At 43.2% G+C, this 21,855-nt stretch overlaps 1 protein-coding gene across 6 annotated transcripts in view; it reads left to right on the top strand.

Annotated features, from left to right (window-relative positions):
- Window positions 1-21,855, top strand: part of LOC107384816 (plasma membrane calcium-transporting ATPase 1) — a 90,124-nt gene that overhangs the window by 39,942 nt on the left and 28,327 nt on the right. For 4 of the 6 annotated variants that reach the window (XM_015958275.3, XM_015958277.3, XM_070549568.1 and 1 more), the window contains exons 3-7: window positions 11,071-11,268; window positions 13,586-13,843; window positions 17,010-17,135; window positions 17,290-17,415; window positions 19,120-19,155. In XM_015958275.3, the coding sequence (XP_015813761.3) occupies window positions 11,071-11,268; window positions 13,586-13,843; window positions 17,010-17,135; window positions 17,290-17,415; window positions 19,120-19,155 (744 nt within the window). The remainder of the gene's footprint in view (window positions 1-11,070; window positions 11,269-13,585; window positions 13,844-17,009; window positions 17,136-17,289; window positions 17,416-19,119; window positions 19,156-21,855) is intronic. The other 2 variants (XM_015958279.3, XM_054733397.2) reach the window with 1 other exon arrangement.

The following is a 21,855-nucleotide window of genomic DNA, read 5'->3' on the forward strand; positions in this document are numbered from 1 at the left end:
TTAGGTCCTCCACCACCTCCCTTACCCATGGTGTCCCACAAGGTTCTGTGCTGGGGATCTGCTCTTCCTCCTCGATCTGCTTCCTCTTCAGCACATCCTGAGCTCCTTTAAAGGAGTCTCCTATCTTTATGCAGATGACATCCAACTGTACATCTCCTTTAAGCCTCATCAATGTCTAAGCTGCAGCTGTTCCACACCTGCTTAGACTCCATTAAAACCTCTGGGAACTTTTTACACCTGAATGAAGATCAGGTGGATCAGAATGGTCAGATCAGCATCTTGATGTGGCACACCTGTGAGGTGGGATGGATTATCTCAGCAAAGCACAGGTGCTCACTATCACACATTTAGACTGATTTGAGTTGAGCTTACTGGGAGACGTTGTCTGACTGCTTTCTCTGGATGTCTTTTTGATTTTTGCCCAAACACCCTGAAGAGGTCAAATTGTAGATGAAAAACTGACTATTTCTGGACACTACATTATCAAGACAAGAAGTAAGCTGGGCAAGAACCAGTTTCTTAATGGCTTTAGAGATGAATGGGAGTCTGAAAATCAAGCGGTAATTGGCGCAGGTCGATTGGTCTAGGCCAGATTTCTTTAACAGCGGCTGACCGACCATATTTAAATGCTACTGGAAACATCAGAGGAGAAGCTGGAATTTACAATGTCCAGAATGGCAGGGGCCACCACTGGAAAAAATCTCACACAGTATTTTGGGTGGAAGGCAGTCCTCTGGAGAGCCTGAGCGCTTCATAGACATGATTATGTCAACCAGAGCAGAGAGTGACATGTGAGTAAAACAAAGAAACGGAGGAGGACAAACGGGCTCCTCATAGTCAACAGGGCCTGAGTGGATGAAGCTGGATCTGATGCCCTAGATTTTATGCAAGAAAATAAATTTGACTCGGTGCATAAATCCTCTGTAGGAGGGAGGGTAGGATCATCTTTGAGGGAGAGTACTGAGTTGAGAACACTAAGGTTTCCTTCGATTGTTATGCCTACAGAGTATATCTGCATAATATGTATTCCTAGTTGAACGTACAGCTTTTTGATAGCAGGGCAGGGAGTCTTTCAAGAGTTGGTAAGAGATCTGCAGTTTATCCATTCGCCACCGGCGTTCACATGACCTACACTGTCACCTCAGTGCACAAGTGTCATCACTGAGCCAAGGGTCTGCCACAGTTCTTTTGCGCCTGGCTTTAGGTGGAGCAATTAAGTTTAAAATAGTAGTGCAGGTAGTGTTAAAGGAGGTGTAGAGACAATGTTCTTACATTTATTTAAAAACCATAGAATGTGAAATATCAGGAATTATGAGATATTACCTTAATGAATCATTGAGTAAATTTTAACCAGAAGATCGGATCTTTTTATTGCAAGGATTGAGCAACGCTTCGTATCAACTCCAAGAGAGAGTGTCAGGTTTAAAAAGTTAAAAGATTTATTACTAAACAAATTAAACAAGACTAACTTTAAACACTAGTTGTATGGTGCAACTAGGTGAAGTAAGACTGAGGATGGTGTATGTGTGAAATATGTTGAGAACCAGCAAATCCGGAGAAACAAATAGTTCTGATGGGAGTGTGATGTTTCGCTCTAAGCTTTGGTTTGGAGATTATAATACACATTGAGACGCAATTCTGTCAGTGTACGTACCCAGTGGAAGTCCCCGTCTAGATCAGGAGGTGTAGAGGTCCAGCTTGGACCTTTCTGAAGCCAAAGCCTGTAGCACAGCCGCGGCTGCCGACCAGCCCTTGTCTTGAGATACTCCCAGGTCACGACAGTTTTATTGGCATCTGCGAGACCCTGAAAGGTTGTGATGGTTCAGCTTTTATTCTGAAGGAACCATTGCAGCAGGTGGAACATGCAACAGATTTAATCCAGCTTGTCGTTAGGTTCTTTCGGCTTTAAGAGGAAAGTTATGGATTGGCCACTCCGACAACTTCTAGAACACTTTGAACTGAAGTTAATATGACGTGGGCATAGTTTTATAATTTGGATGTTTTGATTTACGGCTGAATCACAAAAGGACAACAAGAGGGGATTTACCAAGCACAAACAAAAGATCTGGAAGGTTCTGATTGGATCAGAAAAAGGAAATGTGTCACGAGATGTAGGAGCCATATGTGTTGTTTTCATTTTCTTTCTGCATAGCTTAGAGGAGGCTTGGCATCATTTGACTGGTAAATTAATTGTGGAAGCACCAGCCTACTTAAGCCAACGCAGATTAGACTCAAGGTGTGGCTGTGACGGGACAAGCAGTCTTTTACTGTGTGGCGAGGACTGTGGCTGTGTGTAACGGACTCTGCGGACTGTCATGGGGCAAGTAACGTATTCATTGAAAACCACTAACTGCAGTGAATGGATCAATTAATAAACATCATCAGAAATAAACACAAGCTGCAATTCTTTTAAACTACCAACTACCAACCGCCTCAGTAAACAGTAGTGCCAGTGTATAGGGCATTGGTATTACACGAGATTTTAAGCATTATGTGGATGAGAATGTCTAGTGCAGCTAGTTATATTACTTATTAAAACTACTAATCATAACATTGTCATTTCACAGATTGGTTCACATTTTATTATTGGACTAACACTTTGTTTGATTAGCTTATTAAAAATAGAGTTCTTCTGTTATTAAAAAGAAAGTGTTTGTCTTCTTCTTCTCGAGCTGTAAAATAAGAAACAGTTTAGAAGCAGAACATGAGACCTTGAGCAATATCTCATGCAGATTAATTCTTGTTGAGGAGAAGGGGGAAATGACTTTTAGGAGGAAAACAGTCATTTCATTCTGTTAGAGAGGTCAGCAGCTCATCAACTCCTGCACAGGTGGCAACTGATTGAGACGTGAGAAAAGTGGCAGCTAGGCTAGTAGTGACAGTGGTGGGAGATGTGAAAATTACTCTGGTAAAGTGTTGATGTCTGATGGAAGGAGACACAAGGTCACAAATATTGAAAATGAAAGGAGAATGATTGGAGATGCAGGGTCAACAATCAAATCAGAGATACAAATGCCAAATGACAGAACGAAGTCCAAAATATGTGAGCCTGAATTGTTGCTGGAGACCAAAGAGTCTAAAACGTCAAAAAAGCCACGGCAGCAGATATGTATGTTAAAATCCCCAACAATACTTCTCTGGTCAAATTTCGGAATACAGTCTGCCAAAAAAGTAATTCACAAAATTTCAAGTTGTACTTAGGTGGGCGATAACAGAGAGAGAGAACATGAGAGGATGAAAATCCCTCAAAAGCTTCCAGCTCATGCTAAATTGCCAGTCTCTGGGAAATCAATCCAGATTTTTCAGTGGAATAATTTTTGCGGAACCATCTTTTTTCTGAATCAACCAATAATTATTTGTTTAAAAAAAAACTCAACAGATGGGAAATGGTCCACATGCAAACCCAGGAGGCCATCTTAGACCAGCTGATACAGATTCAGAGGAATACGGCCAGTGACAATCAGAAGTAACTCGCTTGCCTAGAAGACTTTGTGCCAGCCGGATCGCCAAGAAGCCTCCATACACGGGTACCATAACTCTGTACTGGAGCTGGTTGTTATTAATTTGATATACTATATTAAATTCTGCCAGATTTATTTTATTAACCCAGACATCAAATATTTTCTAAGTCACTTAATTAGGCTCTTAATGACATCTAAGGTCATGTTTCATCAGAGTTTATTCATGGTCTCAGTTGCTATCACTTTGAATCACCACTTATGATCATTTGTTCTGTATCATCATTAGTAGTAGAAATATATTAATACATTGATTTGTGTAAAATATATTTTTGTCTCTGTGTCAAATAGTATAAAGTGTCGTTTCCCTTGCATACCCAAAGTACCTAGTTTCATCATCAATAGAATATTAACTCATTCATTTCCAGCCGTTTCCTGATTTGTAAAGCCCTTCACTGCCAGCGTTTCTCAGTTTTTACTGTTTTTTTAACAGTCACATAACGTTGCGTGCTAGGATGATGTCAACACTAAAACTACCAAAGCAAAGCGGAGACTCACCTCTTACATCAGGAAGAATCCGCACACTTCGAGCTTTATCCTTTCTTTCATAATCCATTGTTGAATTGTGATCAGCAGAAGCTTTTCCGGTTTGCGCCTCACTTTTTTTTTTAGCAACGGCCCAAAACGATTTCCTAACATGGATTGTCTGCTTCCTGATCACGTGACGTACGCGGATGAAGATTGGCTTTAGAGCTGAGATTTTTGTTCTCACGGTGCGGGGGCTCGTTCCGATGCCCACACAGTAAAAAAAAATGCAAATGACGACTTAAGTCGTCAATGGCAGTGAATGAGTTAAATGTTCAATCATATTGACAATCCATATTTTATGGACTATTGCATTTTATTGAATACCTTAATATTTTATTATATCATGTATTAAAAGTAACCACTTGGCTACATAAATAATGTCCAACTCACCATTTGATGCCTCCTATCATTAGAATAATAATACATCAAACTTATATAGCGCTTTTTAGGACACTCAGATGCTTTCATGCACTCACGTTCACACACCGCCGGTGATGGTAATCTACTACGTAGCCACAGCCATCTTGGGGCGGTCTGACAGAGGCGAGGCTGCTATTTGATGCCGTCAACAGAGTACAGCCATCTCCAATAGGAACAATCTTTTTACATCTAGAAGTCCAATAAAATTGTTGGTTCACAACAAGTCCAAAGCTCACAATCCAGCATAATAGACCTTGGAAAACTGTTAAAATTTCCCTCAGATGAATCTCTCAAATTCCCCGTTTGCATCAGAATGACAGCATCCTGAATCAATAGGTGAAGTGTTGGGATTCAGGTGAAGGGTTGCCACGGTCACCCGTCGTCATTTATTCGGACTGATAAATATTGCTTGAAATTTTTGTATATATCGCCCAACGTGTGTGTGTGTGTGGCTGCTTCTCAGATGTTGGATTATGTTAGAGCTCTAATCTACATTTCCTGTGAGACATTCACCAGGACATAAAAGCAGAAAGAGTGTGATGTTCTTGCTTTATTTGATTTTGACAGCAGCTTTCAGAGTGAGTCTTTGGGATAGAAATGATCCAACTAGACTGAAATAAACCTCAAGGACCCTACTGCTGGAGTATTTTTATAATCTGTGTTTGTGATCTCATGTTTCAGCACCAATACAGCATAATTAGGCTATTTTTGTTTTAAAGCCATTTTTCTTATGTATCGCTGCAAATGTTTTTTCTTAACACGGGCTACTGGGTTTCTTCCTTTTATGAGTAGGAAATGGAATGAATCGCTGCTGCGTTTGTTCGCTCCCAGAGGCCGCCTGATCCATTTATCCTTGTCACTTTCATTTTTAAATTAATGAAAAATCATTTGTTACATTTCCATTTATTCAAACAAGCTCATCAGTGCCCCAGTAACAAACAATGCAATTAACGATTTCACTTAAACTAGGAACGTTTCACCTGCTGCGGACCAAACGCACATTCCTTCAGCTCCGCGTGAACCTGAACTGATCACCTGCAGCTTGTGCTTAATCAGATGTCGCTAGGGAGCTTGCTGAAGAGGTTACGAAGTTCTGGACCTTTGCCTCAGATAGACTTGTGGCTGTTCACACGTCGTTCTGGATGGATCCACGCTCCGCTGACACACTCGAAGTAGGTGCTGAATAATGATGAGCGCTACTTCAGCTAAAGTTATAAAATCAGGAAACATTTCTCCACATGAAAGAACCAGAAGTCTTCAAGGCTCTGAAAGACGGAAAGGTTTCCACCCGCCACTCAACACAGCTGTGCTGTGCACAACGTCAAGTGAGTCACAGACGCTCCCCCAGCTCCTCCTCATTGCGCTTACTGTCAACAGCGAGAGGTGGAGGAGGTGAGAAGATGCACTGATGGACAGGGTATCCGCGGGTCCTTAAAAAGTCTTAAATTAGCTTTTCCTAATTTAAGGCCTTAAAAGTCCTTAAAAATGACAAATAATCCTTAAATCCAGTTTCCAAAGGTCTTAAATGACCAAAGACCCAATAAACAAGATTCTTTTATTTCTATAAAAATTTCGTGAATTTCTAGTTAGTGTTCAGCATTTTTTGTGTATGATGTTGACGTAAGCGGAACCGTACGCAGTCAGTTGGTTGTGAAAGGGGACTATTTTTAGATGAGCACATTAGCTGGTTAAGCTAGTGGGAGCTTGCGCCATGGGGAAGGGCAAGTTTAATGGTAACGGATGGTTAATCCCACGTTCGTGACGTGGTTAGCACCGGTTCCAGGCAATAGTTGGAAATTATCGCTTAAATTTAATTTTTAAAATAGCTTAAATTTGGTCAAAGTGGCCTTAAAAAAGGTCTTAAAAAGTCTTAAATTTGGCTCCCTTAAATCTGCAGATACCCTGGATGGAGATCTTTTCTTCATTGTTACCTCTGTGATGTTCTCTGTGTGTAATGTTTAAATATTTGTCAATAACAAACTAACTCATGGGCAAACAAATAAATAAACAAACCGCCTCCTGTAATATACATGTGTGCTGTGCAGAAAAATCAATGGTGGGGAAGTTTCTTAATATTTTAGAGGTTTTTAACATGATGTGGAGCTCTGGTCCAACCCATGAACAGGGTCACAATCTGGACTTGGTCCTTTCATTTGGAGTACATTTTTTTAGAAGTTAATGTCACTGAAGCAGCTTTTTCTGATCATTGTGCTCTTCTGTGTGAATGTGATTTTCCAGTCCACCCATCAGAATGTCACGATTTTTAAATGAACTGAAATAGTTTGATTTAGAGTGCTTCATTGTCCAGTTTAACAAATTATGTACATTGATTTTAGATGACTTGACTCCACTTTCCACCAGGCGATCCAGGCCCAATTCAGCACGGTGGAACACTGACGCTGTTAAAGCAGACGCAAATGTAGAAGAGCAGAAAGGACATGGAAGAAAGATAGACTCCCAAGTCTCCCTGGAATGGTTCAGAGAGAAGCTGAGATGGCATAATGAGACGGTCAAAAAAACAAAAAATGATTTTTTCAAATATTATTTCTTCAGCAGCAGGTAATCAGTGTACGGTCTGTAGGACTTTAAACTCTGTCCTTGATCTTCCCACTGGAACCAATGGCATGGAGCCATCAGTAGGAACCTGTGAGGAGTTTTTGTCTTACTTTCTGGAAAAAGCTGAAGCGGCGAGGTCAGCTTCCTCTCAGAACTCAGCTGATAACCTGTCTTCTCCATCTCACCCATCTGTGTTTTTAAGTTCTTTTATACAGGTAACCTTGCTCGAGCTTGAGAGGATATCTCAAGGTTAAAACCTGCTGGCTCTCCACGTGATGGTATGCCAGCCTGGTTTTTGAAGTTTGCTTTTTCTGCCCTTGCCCCCCTGTTTTAACTATAATTAACAGCAGTTTAGCCTCCAGCACAGTTACAGGGGAGCTTATACACGCTGTTGTGCGGCCATTATTAAAGAAACCAGGGTCTGATCCAGAAATCATTTCCAACTATAGGCCAATCTCAAATTTGCCTTTTTCTGCTAAAATGCTGGAACGTGTTGTGTATCTGCAGCTTCAGTCTTTTCTTGCCCAAAAATGACGTCCTGGAACCAGTTCAGTCTGGTTTTCGGGCTGGACACAGCACTGAAACTGCCCTCTTAAAATTTTAAATGATATGTTTTTAGCAACTGATGCGGGTGAGGCTGTGGTTCTCCTGCTACTGGTCGTAACAGCAGTATTCGATACTGTTGAGTCGACCATCAGATTCTGTTTAATCAACTAGAACACTGGGCGGGGCTCTCTGGTTCTGCGTTAGAGTGGATGAGGTCCTACCTCATGGATAGGACTGTCTCTGTTTCTCTTAACTCGCATTCTTCAGGAGATGCTGAGCTTAGGTGGGGGGTTCCTCAGGGCTCTGTTTTGGGCCCCCTGCTGTTCTCCCTCCATCTGCAGTCACTGGGACTGTTTAGAAAACATAACATTAATTTCCATCTCTATGCTGATAATTGTCAACTGTATGTGCCTGTTAAACAGGGGGCCACAGGTAGCATACAGCAGCTGGTGAATTGCCTGCATGATGTTACCCAATGGATGGAGTCCATCTTCATTTATTTAAATGAGGGAAAAACTGAAATAATAGTTTATACACCAAATGACCACCAACCTGGCTGCACAGTGGAACAGTGGTTAGAGCTGTTGCCTTGCAGCAAGCAGGTCCTGGGTTCTCTTCCCTGCCTGAGGTCTTTCTGCATGGAGTTTGCATGTTCTCCCTGTCCTTGCGTGAGTTATTTCCAGGTACTTTGGCTTCCTCCCACAGTCCAAAAACATGACTGTTCGGTTTATTGGTCTGTCTAAATTGTCCTTAGGTGTGAGTGTGTGTATGTTTGCATGATGGTTTGTCCTATATCTCTGTGTTAACCTGTGATGGACTGGCACTCTGTCCAGGGTGTATCCCACCTGATTGCCCGTTGACCGCTGGAGATAGGCACCAAAGCGTAAGTCAAAGGGTGATAAAAATGCTGGCAGCAAAGGGCTTTACTGATCAGGAAACGGCTGGCAGTGAATGAGTTAAAGCAAGGCTTAAGCTGTATTTTAGATCTGTTAGTTGTTTCTATTCACATTTCAATGTTTTATTATCAATATTCCTACATTGTTTTCAGCTCTTTTTTGTTTTTAAATGTTTTTATCACTCTGTAATTTATTATAGAGCTGTTTTGTTGTGCTGGACAGAACCTTAGCATAAGGATGGTAAAAACACTGTTAATAGTGACAGACATAGAGAGAATATAAAAGAAGAAAACAATGCAGAGCAGATGCGTTAGATGTGAAACCAAAAGTAAAGTGCATCACATAATTGATATGAATATTCCAGCGATCGTAATAAAACAGCATTACTAAAAGGGGACAAAGTATGAATGTACGATTTTATGTAGCAAAGCGCTACATGTTGGCACTTGAGGGCAGAGCAAGAAGAAACAAGAACAGGGTTCACCTGACGGCCTGTCTCGGCTGTAGTTTTTGGGTGATTTAGGTGTTTTGGCCAAAACATGAAAAAGAACTTTTGAGTCATGTTTGGCCAAAGATTTTTGGTGGCCGAATTGTCTGTGCATCCCTAATTCTTAGATCTCTCCACAGCTTTCATCACTGTGAACCACAGTATTCTGTAATCTTGGCCTGAACAGTAGGTGGGGATCACTGGACCTGCCCTGGTTTGGGTTAGGTCCTACCTCTCAGGAAGAAGCTTTTGTGTGAACAGGGTATCAATGGGGTCTTAAAGTCCTAAAACTTATTTAAGGAAAATCAGGTTAACCCAATTATTCTCAAGTGTTTGTGCTGCTGTAACAAGTGAGTTTCCCCACTGTGGAATCACTGACCATGTTTACATGCAGCCAATATCTGGGTTATGATCGGGTTAAGGTCGGTATTCGGGTTTCTGAGTTGATCAGAATAACCCGTTTACAAGCATAAATAGAAAGCGTTACCCCTAACTTGCATAACCCGATTTAAATGCGGACGTTGGGGTAGCGCCAGGACGTATCGACTACGTCCAGACGCAATATGCGTCATTTCCGGTTCTTCTTGTTCCCGTATCCGTGAAAACAACATGTTTCCCAGTTCGGAAGAGATAGTGACCGCGTTTGTTTGCGCTTTAGTTTCCTCGTCACTCCAAAAGTGTGGTGCTGTGCCGCGACTCGCCATTTTGCTCCCAACTTGTTATTTACTTCCGGTGTTCTGGCGCATACAAGACATCTCGCTACTCAAAAGACCAAGATTCCTTGCGAACGGAGCATGCGCAGAACACACGCTTTGATGGGGATATCCCGATTTACACGACCAAACATTCGGGTTAGAAAAGAGTTACCCCAGGTGTAGTAACCGGGTTTTTAAAAACCCGGTTATGAGCATATCCAGGTTTTTGACGGTGTTTACATGGACCTGCGGAACCGGGTTATTGTGAATATTCGGGTTTTAAAAGGGTTACTGGCTGCATGTAAACGCACTCAATAAAGTCTGTTCTATTCTAAGACCCTTAAAAAGTCCTAAATCAATTTTGTAAAGTGTTAAATTTGGTTAGTGTTGAAAGGAATTTCAAATACATTCATCCCATACTTGTTGCTTTTCCTCAAAATTTGCCGTTTATGAAGCCAAATAAGATGTTCACATGAATCGATGTGAGTCTGCAGTCCAGTTTAACTCACTGTTTATAAGAATCAATTTCAGAAAATGGAGTGATCATCTTGTCCACGAACCGTCTTTGTTAGTGGGTCACAAGTCCTCATTTGACCGTCATGGAGATTGCCCTTTATCTGCTGCCCTTTGGTTCAATTCTTTAGAAGCACAAGGTCAATTTCCATCTGTATGCTCACGATTGCCAAATTTATTTTCACTTGATACAGTGTTCTGCAGGCCCAATCAAGGAGGTTAGAGCATGGATGTCTTCAAGCTTCTTAAGTTTCAATGAGAGCAAAACAGAGGTCATCGTTTTTAATCCAAGTAGTTATGCCTCAAACAGGGCAGCCTAAGCTGTGGAATGACCTTCCACTGGTGGTCAGACAAGCATGCTCACTACCGGCTTTTAAGAGTCTGATGAAGACTCACTTTTATACAGTACATGAGTCGACCGTATTTTTAAATATTTTAGCAGTTTTTTTCATCCAGTTTTATTTTTGTTCTCTTGGTTTTATCTCCTGCTTTTATGTGTCTTAATGTATATTTAGTTGGCCCTTGCATGGGTCAGTGATGTTTTCAATTCTGTAATGCGTGTACAGCACTTTTGTTTGCTTCCTGGCTGATGGAAATTACCTCGTAAATAAAGTGGATGTTGATGATGATTTTCTGGTAGAGGTCATCACACTTAGACATACACACCATTGCCACGAAGTTGGAGGAGCTGATCCTCTCATCCCAGCTACTTCAGAATTGGCTCTGAACCTCCCGCGCAGGAGGTGAAGGTCAGTCTGATGGAGCTTAGTTCATCCACAATAAGCAGAGAGATGGAATCACCCCACCACCCCCAGCTGCCGTTGATGACCAAAGCTGTTTAATTGAGATCCGACCACATGGTTTAAGTGTATTAATGACTAATAGTGATGTTTGTACTTTTGTGTCTACAGGTCTTTCTGGAAACCCGGTGGATTTAGAAAAACGTCACTCAGCCTTTGGAAAGAACTTCATTCCCCCAAAGAAGTCCAAAACCTTCCTGCAGCTGGTGTGGGAGGCTCTGCAGGATGTTACACTTATTATCCTGGAAATTGCTGCAATTATTTCTCTATGCCTGTCCTTCTACCATCCACCAGGGGGCAATGCTGAAGGTTGGTACCTTCCTGGTTCATAAGAAAACGTCCTTGTTAATGCAAGGCTAGTTTATACTTCTCTGTCTGCGTCAGTACAGAGACATGCAATGTCATTATCCGTCGTCACAAGGACTCTGCAACAGGTTCGTAAGGACAGAGAGTAGAGCCCAATTTTCTAAATATCTGTCCAAGGAAATAGAGATCTGAAGCCTGTGATTGGTCAGGACACAGCTTTCTTCAACCACGTCAACAGCACCCACATTCCCCCTCGAAATAAACATAACAAGACACGGAGCAGATTGAAGAACTTCTCGCGATATAAACGTTTATACACCTGTGACTGAAGGAGTACAAAGATAAGCAGCAAACTTTTTATTTGCATCAGTAAAGTACAGGAAACATGCGTTTAGAGGTGGTAACTACATGAAGAGATGGAGGAGAAATGTAAATGTAAACACACTAGAGACATGACTTCAGTAGCAGGTTGAGCCAGAAAAACCACTAGGCCCTCTGCTGTCCTGGCAAAGAATTGCTGCACAACCCTGACAGAGAAGTATAAAAGGAAAACGTCTCCGTGAGCACGTGTGAGCGTGAGTGTAAACGTGCTCATGGAGACGTATAAACTAAGCTTTAGACACACACACACGCGCAAGCGCACACACATATACACACATGCAAGCACACAGGTATACACATGTGCACACACAGGGTTTTGCCTGCCTTCAAATTTGCGTGGAGGCCGCCGCCAGCTAATTTTGTGCCGCCCCAGCCTGATTTCACTCTGCCCCCAGCTATATGGATGTTATTTTAACCCGTCCCACAACGCTCCTCCGTGAAAGCGGGGCGGGGTGTCGCGCGCTCCATCCTGCAGCGCCCCTCTGTGAGAGCTGGGGTGGGGTGGTTGCACACGTTCCGCTGCTGTTTCTCACCAGTATAAGCTGATGGAGGGCTCTAGTTTTGCTGCGCCGTTCGTGTCAGCGGACATGGTAGAGTCGGGGAGGGGGCGGGGCATGACGCTTAGCCTGGTGGGTGGGCAAGCAAAGCCTGGTGGGCCGCCAGGCTTATAAAGCGTTGGGGGAAACCCATGTAATATTTATACATCTGATACAATTCAGATCACCTTCAAAACTCACACCCAGGGCCGTTTAAAGGTATTTTGCGGGCTATGGCTAAACAGAACCTCCCACCCCACATGTGCTTTTAAACGTAGCACTGGTGCGACATCTTTGAGGTACTATTTCCCCAGAACTTTATTTAACAAAAATAAGTTGCATGTAAGAAAAATGCTTTTTGTTGGCGTACAGTGTGGTAATCTGGATGCAGTGGAGGAAAATAAAGGCACAGGGGCTGAACCGGTCCAAAGTTTGGGATCAAAAGTGCAGCTACACGCAGATTGGCTAATGCTAAATCTACCGGGTAGCGGTCTCACGATCAAGTGGCGCACAGAAAAATATATGATGATCGTAAAACTTACGAAAGAATAAACTCTACAAGCGGATGAAAAGTCCCCACCATCCTGTTTTTTTCTGCACCCTGCAGCGCTACGGATCAGAACCACTGCAGATACGAGTCACATTACTGCTACAAGTCTGCTCCATACACAGGAGCATGAAGTACAGCAAGCCGTTGTAGTATATAATTCACAAGCGCTGCCATCTTTGAACATAATTTAAACTGGATTATTGCTAACCCGTGCATAATAGACATGCCACCATTACATTGTTAGCAGCAGAAATTAAATGTTACCATTTTCAATACAAATGCATTTTAATGAAATGCATTATATTTTATTGTATATATGTATGTGATATTTTGACTAAGATGAGTGTTTTTAATACAAACCTAAAATGTTACTGAAATGTAGGTCAAAAATTTAAAAATATTTTAACTATAAATTTCAGATGGGAAAAACAGAACTTAACACCAATCTAATAAATATTAATGAGCCTTTTATGATCTTTTGCCTTTAAAAAAGTGACACAGTTGGATGCACAGAGTATGCATGTGCTGGCGCATGGTCAGGATGGTACCACCTCTGCCTCACTTTTAACCCAGGAAAAACCCTGCACACATACACACGCACACACACTTATACACACTTATACGCACACGCACACACGCAAGCACACATGTATATACATACGCACACACATGTATATACATACGCACACACACACATATACACACATGTGCGCGCACACACACACATAAATACACACACGCGCACACACTTATACACACACATATGCATGCACACACACACACACAACATAGTGTTGTCTTTTATAGCTGTGTAATTGGTGTGGAGTTTATGTGTCTCTGATTGGTTCACCAGCCTGCGGCCAAGCTGCTGGCGGCGTCGAGGACGAAGGTGAATCTCAGGCTGGCTGGATCGAAGGTGCCGCCATCTTGTTCTCTGTCATCATTGTTGTCCTGGTGACCGCCTTCAATGATTGGTCCAAGGAAAAGCAGTTCCGTGGACTGCAGAGTCGTATTGAAGAGGAGCAGAAGTTAACCGTCTGTCGTCAAGGTCAAGTGATCCAGATCCCGGTAGCGGAGATCGTAGTCGGAGACATCGCTCAGATTATGTACGGTACGTCAAATTGGATCTGACCTGCATCAGTCAGACAGCTGAGTGTTTGATGGGCTTAGGTGCAGTTTAATTCAGTTTATTTATAGTCTTAAGTCACTCCCATTTTGGACCATGGGTCCTCTACTTCCAAACAAACAAGATTGAGGGTTTATGAGCAGAGAAGTTATTTCTTATCTTGTTTGATATGTGCCAGGGATTTAGTATATGATGTTTGTGAGTAGCTTACCATCACCTGCAGTCATCAACATGTAAAAACATGGACATAGCCAAAATTGCTCCTTCAGGGTAAAAGTTGAAGTCAAAAATGGAAGGTTCCCACCACAGATTTTTTTTTTGACAGTCATGCCCAGACAATCCAAAAATGGGAAAAGAGGTGGAGCTGAGGGTGGGGCTGTTACGTTTGGAACAGGGTTGGAGCAAATGTAACTAATCTAGCTAACTTAGCTAACCCATGTAGCTATAAAGAGCACCTGGGACTGCGGGGTAGCCCGCCCGCACAGCCAACTGGCTTCCATGCGAGACTGTGGTCATGCTGGTCACCTGTGGAGACCTAATATGGACTGGGACTGTTAAATTACAAGCAGAGCCAGATCGCTGCAACTGGGAGCCCTGGCCTTTCAGATCCTGAATGGTCGGAGATCAGCGGGACATTAGCTACATGCTAACCCAAAGCTAACAGTTTTTTGGGGTTTTTTAGCAAGAAAAACGCGGTAGAACGACTCCAACGTGAAGGCACCTCCGGCCTGCTTGGTAACGAAATCGTAACTAAGTAAGCTGACTGAGGAAATCTGACTTCACTCGTCCACCGCAGTCAAAAATATGCGAGTCCGCCATAGTCAATGCAGTATAAGCTGATGGAGGGCTCTAGTTTCGCTGCGCCGTTCGTGTCAGCGGACACGTTAGGGTCGGGGAGGGGGGTGGGGCATGACGCTTAGCCTGGCGGGTCGGCAAGCAAAGCCTGGTGGGCCGCCAGGCTTATAAAGCACTGGGGGAAACCCATGTAATATTTATACATCTGATACAATTCAGATCACCTTCAAAACTCACACCCAGGGCCGTTTAAAGGCATTTTGGGGGCTATGGCTAAACTGAACCCCCCACCCCACATGTGCTTTTAAACGTAGCACTGGTGCAACATCTTTGAGGTACTACTGATCTACAACTTTAAAACAAAACTCTAGAAAATTGGAGAGAACATGGCGCCATACACACCAGAAGGAGTCCTACTTATCCTGAAAAAATAGTCTTGTGCTTCATAAAAATAAGCTTCGACAAGCTAGAACTGCTTATTTTTCATCGCTAATAAGAATAATCTTACTTTGTTCAAAAGTCATTATGGTTGAAGCATCGAGCATCGATTGGAACCGGGACCAACTGTTAGTTTTTCCAGGAATCGTTCAAAGTTTTTAATTTCGATTCCTAGAATGCCGACCGGAAGAGGAATCCGCGGCCAATCTTCGTGATTGCTGCTGATGTTAGATTTTATGTACAAATTAAAACTAGTTTTCAGTCAGAACACGTCTCTGCTGTTTCTGATCAGATTACACGCTAAACGGTAAAACAAGAGCTGCGTTTATATGCAGATCTTTGTCTGTGTTTCTGTTCACCATGTCATCCACGTAAGAACTGGAGAAGCGTGTGACGTTCTTCAGCTCAGATTCCTCCCACCAGGAGGAGGTGCAGACGCTGCAGGACTCCCCTCTCTAACACGCAGAGTGAAATTCTCCGACTCCCACACAGGAAAATGTCATCTATTAAACTGAAGCTAACATGTTAAGCTAAAAGCAGCTGAGAGTTTAAGACGGTCTCTAAAGCTGACAACAAGCTAGCCTAACATTAGCAGCATGCTGCCGGTTAGCGGCGGTTCTTATGGCTCGTTTTTTCTTTCACTCGGCTAAGTTTTATTTCATATTTTACTTTTAATTCACACTAAATACACAGCTGTAGGGTTAGAAACACCAAAGAGAAGTCTTACCTTTTACTCATTAGGAGGATCGGGGTCCGTCACCGGCTTCCAGCAGCAGCGGGCTGCTCGCAGAGGTGCCTGACCTTAAATCAGCTCTCCTAAAGAGGCTTATCAGCTGATGATGAATAACTGTTAAATGTCGGCCAGATTAGTCAGCCAACCGATAAATTGGTCGACCCCTAATTGAAACCCCTCTAGAGAGCTGTGATTGGCCAGCCAAAATGCTGCTAGGGGCTGCGGATGTTCCAATGGAGCGTTCCTAGACCGACTTTTGCGGAGCATGATTTTGGTCTAGTTCACTAGGGTACACTTCTTCAGCATTGCCATCCGTCTGTGACACTTTATACAAAACTCCAGCACTGGTTTTACTTTTCTTAATTTAGTTTTCTGTAGCTCACTTTTTAACGCTTTGCACTATCTTGTAGCTTTTTTTTTTTATTTGTGCTAGGGCTGGGCAATAAATCAAAACTGTATCGTTATCGAAATTTCTGACTCTTATCGAGATAATTTTTCCATGTCAATAAATTTAATAATAAAAAAATGAAAGAATGTGTGTAGGTTGGCAACGTTGATGACCCTTCAAGAAGCTGCAGCACTTTGAGCCACGTAAAAATGTGACTCGACATAAAACATGTGACAGCCCATATAGTGGACAACTTTTGATTCTGTCCACACCTGTAGGTTTTATTCATTTATTGTTATGAGGTCAAATCCTCATTGTATCATGCTATTGATTTTAGGCCCTAATTTGTGCCCTTTCAAATAATTTTTGTCACTTGCTGCATAATTATTTACGTTGGCTAGTGCTGTTGCCTTTGACCTGTTCTCCTATTCTGTTGGTTTTTATTAGGAATTTTGTCCTTGATTATTTATGCTATGTCTTTTTGTATTTTACCTAATTTTTGTGGTTCTACTTAGTTTTGCTGATAAATTTGAGAATTTGGCTCTTTTTTTGTACAGCATTTTGGTTAGCTGCCATGCTATTTTCAAATAGTGCTTTATAAATAAATCTTTATATATGTATGTATGTGTATTCATGCAAATGTACCACACAGAGCAGATGACAGAATCTGACACTATTTGATTTATACAGACACATGAAACCTCTGTTGGAAAGGTTCCAGAGGTCTCCACTGAGTCATGGTCTGTTGAAGCACACGTTTAGTCTGGGTCTTTCTGACCTTTGACCCCTACCTGCAGGAGACGTGTTGCCTGCTGATGGGATTCTGATTCAGGGAAGTGACCTGAAGCTGGATGAGAGCTCTCTGACTGGAGAGTCTGATCAGGTCCGGAAGTCTCTGGAGAAGGACCCTATGTTGCTTTCTGGTGAGTGCTCGCCTTCAGCTGACAGCTGAACCATGATGTAACACATCTCAGGTTTGTGTTTTACATCAGCGATTCACAGAAAGTCTCAAGTAAACAAAGTCAGAGCTGGTTTGTTTTATATGAGGTGGTGATGGTGTTTGTGATGTCTTCTTAGGGACAAAAGTGATGGAAGGATGCGGCAAGATGGTGGTGTCAGCTGTAGGCCTCAACTCCCAGACAGGCATCATCTTAACCCTGCTGAGCACCAGTGAACACAATGAAGAGAAGAAGGCCAAGAAAAGTAAGAAGTGAACAAAGAGCTGTTTGTGGCACACAAACACAACTCACGCTGAAGGTCACTTCAAGGACACACAACAACTCTTTTGAGAAGAAAAGAACAACTAGAACATCAGTCTGTTGATTTAAGATTTGCTGCTACCGTGCAAAGGGTTTAGACTGAAAATGTGTTGAGTTTGCATCAGCTGATGTACCAGCCGATACTTTAAGAACTCCTCTAGTTTGGAGCTTGAATAGCTTCAAGTTACTTGAAGGGTCCAAAACTATGTCCCTATTAACTAGGGCTGGGTACCGAAACTTGATAGCTCTCCAGTACTTTGCTGTAAAGACTCTGACACTAGTCAGTGACTCGATGCAACCTGCTGGGTTCCTTATATGGAAAACTTGTTACTGATTGGCTTAATTACCTGACCTGGATTGGAATGTTTACTGTGTGAAGGTCCTTGAGATGACTTTGGTCCTGATTTGGCACTTAATAAATAAACTTGAATTGAAATTATTGGCTAACCCTAACCCTTTACTACTAAAGAAAATGTACAGTGACCTAAGTCAGTTGCTTATAGCAAATGGCTGCAATAAAACAGAGTGGAAGATTGAGGGGTTTGAGTACTCTCTGTACCCCGTGTATATTGGTGCTAAATGTCAGTAATTTCCACGTAAACATTCCTGTGAATGAGCCACACAGGTCAGTTCGTCCCGATGCTGCACGTCACATGACTGGTGTCGCAGTCACACGGCTCCGCCTCTCATTTACAACAACGCTTCTGAGTTGGCAGATTAGTAAAAGGTTTGGCTGCATTTAGTTAACTAGCATGAGCTTTTTGTTGAAGCTAGTATTTTACTGTTGTTATAGTTGGAAGAATATGAATTATTACATTTAAGTTCCTTCTGGGATTATTAAAGGATTTTTGAGTTTGAATGTTGCTTTGCTAACAATGCAAAAGACAGCTATTTATTTTTATACAGATATTTATATTTACGGCCTAAATTGCTCTAAAAAGAAAAGTGTTCAGTCATAGTTAACTGTTTCCACTGAAAGTTTGATGTTTCTGCTTAGCTTAATAAACACAACATTTACGTACTTTTTACTCACTCTTAAAAATCTGACTTAAAGATACAGGTACTGACCAAAGTATCATTCAAGTACCGCTACCAAAAGCCAGGTCTAGGTAAAGTACTGATATTAAAATAAACCTACAGGTACCCAGCCCTAGCAATAATCCCACAGCTGAGTAAATGAGACCAACGATGGCTTCCATTTGGCTTTTATCCACTCGTTTCTCCAACTTGGTGTCATTTATCTCTGGTAGCTGACTGAAGATCTGATTTTAAAACACTGAGCATCATTTCTTTGTTTTCTGTCACAGTTTCAAAAGAAACCCTTCAATTGGCACCAAACTGATCTGAGAGCAGATCCATACAAACCAACAGGCTCCTGCACTCTGTCTCTATGGCTTTAGACTGGCTTGTGGTCACCCTTTTACTCATGTCTTTTCCTTCAGCTTGTTTTTGTCTAACCATTTGTTTTATTGGCTAAAGTTGAGTTTGTCATTGTGACCCAGCTGAATGTACCAGCTCAGCAGAGAGGGACACTCAGGGCACATCTGGCCTCAAATCTGTTTGAGTTTTATTTTCACCCTTAGTTTGATTTGATCTTTTTCTTTGAACCATCTTATCAGCATTCCGCCCTCTCTCTCTGTCCGAACAGGTAAAAAACAAGGACCCCCTGAAAATCGCAACAAAGGTAACCCCTTCATTCATCCATCTGTCCCTCCGTCCCGTCATCCTTCCCGTTTCTCCCCCTCTCCACCCCCAGCCAGCAGCAGGGGGGGAGTTCCCAGTTTGTCTCTATCACTACTGAACAGTGGGGGACAGCCTTTCGCCTTGCTTTACCTGTCCAAGGGTGCAACTCTCAGCTCTTTGAAAACCAATCTGGCTCCACGGTTGCCATAGTAACTTACTCTGTAGGTAGTAGGCAAACCTCTATGCAAATGTATTTGGCAAGAAAAAATCAAAGTTAGATTTGATTTTAAACTCGTGTTCAAGTGCTCTGCTACTGTGCGTCGTCCGTGACTGCGGGGGGGGGGGGGGGCAACTCGCCAGGCTTATAAATCGCTGGGGGAAGCCCTGCACCAGTTTCCTCATCATTACTGAGGTTTCTGTTATCAGCTGTGCTCACGTCTGTCACGTGTTTGATTTCAGACATGTCAAACAGAAACCATCAGAAACGCTACTAAAAGACCACCAGCTGGTGAGGATGATGATGATGCTTTGATCCAGTTAAGCTGAACCGAGAAGCCCAAACGTCCTACCAGGTGGTGGATAGCCTGGCCTGCCAGACTCGTCCTCTGTGGGAGTTGCACCCTTTGCATTATTGCTGGGCTCCTGCAGCTCGTGTAGCTCCTGCAGCTTCTGTAGCTCTTGTAGCTCCTCCAGCTCGTGTAGCACCTGCAGCTCCTGTAGCTCTTGTAACCCCTGCAGCTGTTGTAGCTCCTCCAGCTCATGTAGATCCTGCATCTCATGTAACTCATGCAGCTCCTCCAGCCTGTGTAGCTCCTGCAGCTCGTGTAGCTCCTGCAGCTCGTGTAGCTCCTGCAGCTCGTGTAGCTCCTGCAGCTCGTGTAGCTCCTGCAGCTCGTGTAGCTCCTGCAGCTCGTGTAGCCCCTGCAGCTCGTGTAGCTCCTGCAGCTCGTGTAGCTCCTGCAGCTCGTGTAGCTCCTGCAGCTCGTGTAGCTCCTGCAGCTCGTGTAGCCCTTGCAGCTCGTGTAGCCCCTGCAGCTCGTGTAGCTCCTGCAGCTAATGTAGCTCTTGTAGCTCGTGTAGCTAATGTAGCTCCTGTAGCTCTTGCAGCTCCTGTAGCTCTTGCAGCTCCTGCAGCTCGTGTAGCCCCTGCAGCTCTTGTAGCTCCTGCAGCTCGTGTAGCCCCTGCAGCTCGTGTAGCTCCTGCAGCTAATGTAGCTCCTGTAGCTCTTGTAGCTCGTGTAGCTCTTGCAGTTTGTGGCTCCTGCAACTCCTGTAGCCAATGTAGCTCCTGCAGCTCATATAGCTAATGTAGCTCCTGCAGCTCCGGTAGCTTCTCCAGCTCCTGTAGCCCCTGCAGCTCCTATAGCTCATGTTTTGTCTGTGTGGTTTTTGGTTTTCTTGCTTTCACTGTTGCCTTCTTGCAGGGTGTTGCTCTGGACTTGGTGTTGTCTTGTAATCACCGTTTGACACTCTTCGTCTTCTCTATCCCTTCCTGTCTTGCTGAAGCCTCCTGCAGCTCCTCCTGTCTCTCTGTTGTGGTTCTGCATTGTTGTTTTTGCTCCATTTCTGTTTGGGGTGATCCTTTGAGTTCATCTTTTCCTTGGGTTTTCTTTGTTTCAGTTGTCAGACACTCCCTCTCCTTTTGCCCGCCATGCGTTCTCTCATGGTCTGTTGTGGTTCAGTGGGTCTCAGTCCTGTTTGTGTCAGTTAGTTTCGTGTTGTGGCTTGTGGGACCATGTGCTTCCTGGTTCTACACATGGCTCATTCCAGCATCCAGAATGTTCTGTGTCCTGTAGAGGTCTTGTTGCTGTGAAATGACTTTTATATTGTGTGTGAGGAATGATCTGCTGAAACTCAGAGCCAGGGGCTGAAATACAATGTAGGTCCAACAGGGCCTCCACGGTGTCCAGTGTGTTCTAGAGGTTCCTTTGCTCCAGCACAGCTGGTTTGAATAGATTTACCAGGTGATGCAGTTGTATTGGAGCAGGGAGACCCCCAGGAGGACCTGTGATGGATGCCCTGGCATAGGCTCCCCTACAGAAGACATCACAACAGAGAAAAGGAGGAGATGATTTAGTAGAATGTAATTAATCCATTAGAAAGATCATGATGTTTGGTTCACAGACTGATTTAAGCATGTTTATGAATGAGTTTCATCCTGCAGTGCTCTGTGAGAGTGATGTCTAGTTCAAGTGCAACTTCATCCACCAGACTGTTTCCATCACTCCAGCCTAGTTGAGCAGAACTGCACACAGTCAGCTGTGTGTGTGTGTGTGTGTGTGTGTGTGTGTGTGTGTGTGTGTGTGTGTGTGTGTGTGTGTGTGTGTGTGTGTGTGTGTGTGTGTGTGTGTGTGTGTGTGTGTGTGTGTGTGTGTGTGTGTGTGTGTGTGTGTGTGTGTGTGTGTGTGTGTGTGTGTGTGTGTGTGTGTGTGTCAGAATGGAACTTTTGTATTGTCAGTGTGACAATAGCTCAGCTCTCAATCATCCAGCAGCTCCACTTGCAGGGTCCGGTTCAAACCAGATTACAGCTGATGAAGTAAATGCAAATAGAACATTTGCTTATGTAAATCAAAGCGGACCCGCTCAGAATTCTGATGAAAACAAGGCCCAGACCACATGGACCTGGTTCTGGTAACGGTGTATTGATGTAACCTGAGCATTGTAACTGAATGTGGATCTTTCTGTCTCTTCCACCATCACC

This window comes from Nothobranchius furzeri, chromosome 3 (genome assembly GCF_043380555.1).
Source record: "Nothobranchius furzeri strain GRZ-AD chromosome 3, NfurGRZ-RIMD1, whole genome shotgun sequence".
Lineage (NCBI taxonomy): Eukaryota > Metazoa > Chordata > Actinopteri > Cyprinodontiformes > Nothobranchiidae > Nothobranchius > Nothobranchius furzeri.